This window comes from Myotis brandtii, unplaced genomic scaffold (genome assembly GCF_000412655.1).
Source record: "Myotis brandtii unplaced genomic scaffold, ASM41265v1 scaffold727, whole genome shotgun sequence".
In the NCBI taxonomy this organism is placed as follows: Eukaryota; Metazoa; Chordata; class Mammalia; order Chiroptera; family Vespertilionidae; genus Myotis; species Myotis brandtii.
In genome coordinates this window covers 185,763-192,185 of record NW_005370872.1, presented here as the reverse complement: position 1 = coordinate 192,185, position 6,423 = coordinate 185,763, and the positions used below count along the sequence as shown (strand labels likewise).

At 40.3% G+C, this 6,423-nt stretch overlaps 1 protein-coding gene across 2 annotated transcripts in view; it reads left to right on the top strand.

Moving 5' to 3' along the window:
* Positions 1-6,423, top strand: part of LOC102254069 (filaggrin-2-like) — a 108,291-nt gene that overhangs the window by 20,025 nt on the left and 81,843 nt on the right. For both annotated transcript variants that reach the window (XM_014530175.1, XM_014530176.1), the window contains exons 9-10: positions 3,346-3,492; positions 4,477-4,560. In XM_014530175.1, coding sequence (XP_014385661.1) covers positions 3,346-3,492; positions 4,477-4,560 — 231 coding nt within the window. The remainder of the gene's footprint in view (positions 1-3,345; positions 3,493-4,476; positions 4,561-6,423) is intronic.

The following is a 6,423-nucleotide window of genomic DNA, read 5'->3' as shown; positions in this document are numbered from 1 at the left end:
TCCTCTCTATCAGTAGGGTTTATTTTCTCTATTGTACTTGAAACTGGTTTGAGAAAGTCCACTGCCCAGAGCTGGTTCTTTAATCGTTACTCCCCGCTCTGTTTCCCAGGCTCCCCAAAAAGAACTTTCTCCTACAGGCTCTGCGAATGACCCCCACTGGGAAATCCCATGCACTGGGTTTAATAATCAAACGCACAGGTCTAAGGGGAACTGTAACAACAAGAGCCTGATACGTTGTGCAAATTCGCAAGCCTCCACCTTCCAGGTCTGCGCACAGTCTCCGCACACCCACTCGCCCCTGGCACCAAGCAGCCGGCAGAATGGCAAAATCCGAGGCTACTTTTTTGCATTCAGTCCAGCTATGGGCTTATTTTTAGCGTTCCCTTCTGCCAGCAGCCCTGTGGAACCCCTTCCCCACTCGCGGGTCACGCTGGTCCCAACGGCCGCAGACTCTGTGGGGCGCAGATTTTGCCCCACGCGCTGTCCTCTCTCCAACCTGAATTGCAAACCGCACCTTTAGGGGAAGTCTAACCTTTCCCTGAGAAGAAGCAGTGCTCATCTGAGTTCACACAGTCGCGCTGCTTGAGATCCCTTTTTTCCAGGTTAGTAGCTGATCTCTGGATGCCGGTAACAGCCACTCAAGATGTCTCGGTCTCCGCGGCTGAGCCGGTGCACTGAGAGAGATTTCAGCTGCAGTCTCCAACCGTCCTTTTTTTCCGGGAGTTCTCTGTCTTTTCCCAGCTGCAGACTGTCTCTCAGCTGAATATCCTCTGCCTATTTGGGCTGTATGTTACCCGTTTCAGCTGCTCACCCTTATCTGCTCCAGGACAAGGCACAGGACACGGACATCTATACCTCCGCCATTTTCTATCTCGCCTCATGATTGCTTTTCCCTTCCTACTTTCCCAAAGGCAATAGAAACATGTCTTTTGAGGTAAACCACCTAGAAAAAGAGCAAAACACAAATAAAGATGTATCTAGTCTTGATGTTACAAGACAATATTGTATATAATAGTTTTATGCTAATAGTTCTCAATATCTATCAATGTCAAACGTAAGTTTCCTTCAGTTACTATAGAGTGCACATTGTGACTTGTGGCTTAGTGTAGGCAAAGTGCTCTGAAAAGTGGTTCCAAAACAGGGCTATGAATCAGACACCAGAGATTATTTCAAAGAGCAGCAGGGAGTATAAGAGGCTCCCTACCAACAAGCCTGTCAACATGAGATTTCCAAGGTTTTCCCACAAAAAAACAGCAGATGAAGGAAGTGTGAAATGGCTATAGAAGGTTAAGAGGTAGAACAGAGAGCAGTGTAGGAAGGTAAAGTTCAACGGAGCACAGGGGCTCTTTGCAATTGTCTTGTCTCTTCTATGGGGACATGGAAGAACATCACTAAGCTACAAGGCAGGTGATATGAAGGGACAGACCAGGTGACCTGTGTGCAGGCCATGGTATACATGGGTTTTCAAAGTTTTCAAAGTTGTATTAGGGAATTCCATGTTGCATTGGTTCCCTGGTCATACACTGAGACACCTAACAATCCTACTCCTTAGGACTTGATCCCTTAGAGTCAAACAGAGAGGAGAGACCCAAGAAGACATTTGTTCATAACTATAAACTGTAGTAGATAAGATTGTATTTCTGGACAAATATCGAGAGTCTAAATACAGAGCTCTGTTTTCATGATGAATCTTTTTCGGAGGTTCTCTATAAGCATTGATTCATTACTTCTGCGGTACCATTTTAAGCATTTAGCTATTTCAATCCTATTGGAATATAGGAGGAGGCAAGAGGCATTATAAGTGGTTGTTTGACTGGATGAGCACAATCAATTGAAATATTGAAAAAGAAGCAAGAATGCACTAGTAAATAACAATCATTTTTACTACACACTATCATTTATTAATACCAAAGAGTTTATATCTTATAAAGCAGAGTGAGCACAATATTTCACTGTACAATAGTATCATTAATATGAAACTTAGAACATCTTAAAAGTATAATTTGTGCTAACATTAATTACTTCTGGAAAAAATGGTCTAAACCAACTACTTTAAAACTTAAATGATACTTAAACGCTTGACTTACATTTTGATTTGTCAAAAGGCTTTTGTGAATAAAAGTTCATTTCTTTTTTTTAAAGTTCATTTCTTTACCCAAAAACTTTAACAGAGAGATAGGGTTAATAGGTAATCCCAGCATTCACAGTGGGAAAACTGGAGATGATAATGTTTGAAGGTCATTTAAAAATTCACATGGAAAGTAAATGGGAGCACCAGGCAGGAGCCCAGCATTATGGTGCTCAGGGGAGCACCAGAACTGGGTTCAAGTGAGAGAAAGAGGAATATGACCATCTCAACATTGACATTATCACAAACCCTATCAGCTGTGTGAGTTGTATAGACTCTGTAAGACCACTGCAAACAAAAACAGGTCTCTCCCTTTTACTTTATAGAGTCCATGGATTTCAGAAAATCACCTACCTCTGGACAAATACTTTGCAAAACAGCTAAGAGCAAGCAAATAAGAACTTTTCATGGTGACAAACAAATAGTGTTTACCAGAAAAGATTCATTCTAATTTTTGATACTTCAGTTATAGTAAAATACAAATTTGTTTTCATATAAGATAGTTCATATTTTAACTTTTGTATTAGGTAGGTTAATGGCTGTGACAAATAACCTAAAGAGGACAATCATTCAAACACAATACAATTTCAATATTTTTATCAAGTAAACTTTCCAAGCAATTTTAGAAAGGGGGAGAGGGTGGGGGAGAGAGGAACTTAATTACACAAAGTCATTCTGGGAAGCATACATGAGAGATCTGCGGTCTTCAATTCCAGATTTCTAAGACCACCTTGGGAAAGAAGCAGAGCTAAAATATAATACAATTACAGACATGAACACAAATCCATAAGCTACATGTAAAAGAAGAAATTGAATGTACTACATAATACAGGGGCCAAATGAAAACAGAGAAACTCTGTCCAGAGTGGATCAGTTGGCTGAGCATCCTCCCATGCACCCAGAGGTCACTGGTTTGATTCCCCATCAGGGCACATGCCAGGGTTGTGGGCTCCATGCCGAGTAGGGGTGTGTGCAGGCGTCAACTGATCCATGATGTTCTTCTTACATTGATGTTTATATATCTCTATTCTCTCTCTCTCAATAAAAATATGTTGTTGATTTTAAGAGAGGAACAGAGAAAGGACAGGGTGAGCAGCTGATGGGGGCGCTTTCTTCTGCAGTGGGATTACAGGGAGAAGGGCTTGTTGATTATTTGAGCATGCTAAATCCCTTAGGAGAGGCAAATGAAATTCTTCACTTATTACAATTCTGTCCAGATGCAGAGCTACTTCACCAGGGAAATCAAATCAACTCCTGCTCTATAAACCCAGTGGATATAAAGGAGGAAAAGTCATGTTTAAATACAGGAGTTGAATGTGAAGCCCAAGCAAGGACTGACTGTAACGAGGCCTCTGACGTAATAGGTAAGGTTGACTGAAAAAATGTGTGATGTGAATCCCCGTACCAAGAGTCTGAGCCATTTCATTGGGGCTCTTGGAGATAGTAATGGTGGCCTTGGTTTAAGGTAGAAGAGGGAGGGAACAAGGGCCTTATGCAGCGAGGTCAACAGAAACACGTCCCCAGTAATTTGAAAAAATATCAAAAACAGAAATGGTAAATTTAAGTGTTGATATCAGAGTGTATGTTTCTATATGCAAAGACAGGAAGGTATTGGGGTAGGGAAATTTTTTATAAAATTAAGATATTTATGAAAGGAGATGAGAAAAACACACACGAAGAGAAGGAGAGGTATAAAGAGACACTTTGGCCAGAAATCAGCATAATTGCCTAAAATGAGCTGCACCAAGAGACTTCATTTGGGGTGATGGGTGATTCATGGAGTGTACAAATTATGTCTTATTCAGTTGTACACTTGAATCCTATAAGGTTCTGTGAACCAATGTTATCCCAATAAATTGAATTAAATATAAAATAATAAATTCATTAAATATTAACAATATAGAATTCGATGCCATTTTGAAGAGATAGGCTTTATGTAGGTATACTTCCCTTTGATCCCTCTATCTAGCTTAATAAATATTTAGATATGTTTGGAATGAATCAAAGAAAGAAAGAGATAGAATGAGGGTGGAGATATCAGAGAGTAGAGGTAAGAGACAGAGTGAAGATGGGAGTTGAAATAGAATGGGCATGGGGATAGCAGGTATAGTGAGGGTGGGCATAGAAGTGTGCTTCAGGTTGAGCAAAGCTGCACTCTGTGCATGAACTTCACAACCTTCCGGGTAGGGCCTGGAACAACCCGAAGCTCACACACATCGGCCACACACCAGAGGGCCCTGACTTAACTTAGCTTCTATGTCTTCCTACTGCTCCCATGAAGGGGTTTCCACTCAATGATCCCCGTGGCCCCATCACAGACACTGCGTGCTTTTTTCTCCTTTGTGCAGTGATCGACAGTCAGGACTTTGCAGAATTAACTGATGGAGATGGACCACCTGAAACTTCCACCACAGCATTGAAAAGGGAGCCAGGTAAGGAGGTGGGAGCTCAAGGCTTGGGGTGCAGGAACCCCAACTAAGAGGCACTGTTTCCTGAGGTATCAATTCTGAGTTCATCCTATACCACGGACCCAGTTTATCCTGGACTCCCATTCTCTATGTTTATTTTACCTAACGTTTTGGGATGTGCAAGGTAATAAATCATTATATTTATATTTTTAAAATATGTGCCCTATTAATCCATAGGTCCTATAAATCAACCAATGCACCCATCTATTGATTATATACTAGTAATAGGCTAGCGAAGTAGTGAAATTATTTTAAAACTAATTCTGTGACTAATAAGTGTTGGGTTTACACAGTAATTTCTACAGAGAAGAGAAAGCTAAATATTTCTTTATTGGAAGGTCATATTGTCATCTAATCATAAAGTTTGAATAGTGTTGAGGGTCAATTCTTCCAGCTCTCCTGTGTTAGCAAAAATGGATAAGGTGTTTTGAAACCCAAAACGTGGTTTTTTTAGAGAGTTGTCCAGCAAGTCATGACATATAGAATGACTTTACAAAGGATCTTTGCAAATAGTGTCTTACCTTTTCCTTTACAACCAACCTGAGGAGTGAAAACATGGCCATTATTACTCTTGTTTCTGGATGAGAAAACAAAATCAAATAAATATTTCAAATCTTCCACAAGGTCACATCGAGATAAAGGGAAAGACAAGACTAGCTTCCTGGATTTCGTGCTATTTCCTTTGTAAATCTGGAACTCAAAATAGTTATCAACATGTTGTTTCCTCAGTCCTGTGTATGGCATGAGTTGTCATCAGATCTGCAGCACTTTAATGTACAAAGTGGTGATTGCTTTTCCCTTCCTACTTTCCCAGAGGTATTAGAAACATGTCTTTTGAGGTAAACCCACTAGAAAAAGAGCAAAACACAAATAAAGATGTACCTAGTCTTGATGTTACAACAAGACAACATTGTACATAATACTTTAATTCTAATAGTTCTCAGTATCTATCAATGTAAAACACAAGTTTCCTTCAGTTACTAGAGAGTGCACATTGTGACTTGTGGTTCAGTGGAGGCAAAATGCTCTGAAAAGTGCTCCCAAAATAGGGGTATGGCTCAGACACCAGGGATTATTTTAAGGGGCACCAGGGAGTAGAAGAGGCTCCCTACCAACAAGGTTCTCAACATGAGATTTCCAAGGTCTCCCCACAAAGAAACAGCAGATCAAGGAAGTGTGAAATGGCAATAGAAGGATTAGAGGTAGAAAAGAGAGAAGTGTCGAAAGGTAAGGTTCAAACAGAGCACTTGTGCTCTTTGCCATTGACTTGTCTCTGCTGGGGACAGAGAATGTAGCATCACTAACCTACACAGCAGGTGACTTAAAGGGACAGACCAGGTAACCTGTGTGCAGGCCATGGCATACATGTGTTTTCAAGATTTTTCAAGTTGTATGAGGCTATTCTGTGCTACATCAATTTCCTAGGCACACACTGATTCATCTAAGAATCCTATTGCTTGTGCAGTGATCAATAAACTAGATTCCTTAGACTCAAATAAAGGAAGAGAGTCCCAAGAAGCCACCTGTTCATGACTCTAAACTGTATCAGATAAGATTGTATTTCTGGACAAATATCCGGAATCTAAATCTGGAGCTCTGTTTTCATGATGAAACTTACTCTGAAGGTCTTTATATTCATTGATTAATTACTTTGGGGATACCATTTTAAGCATTTAGCTTTATCAATTCTAATGCTAAATAAGAGGAGGCAAGGTCATTCTAAATCAGTGGTTCTCAACCTTCTGGCCCTTTAAATACAGCTCCTCATGTTGTGACCAAACCATAAAATTATTTTCATTGCTACTTCATAACTGTAATGTTGCTACT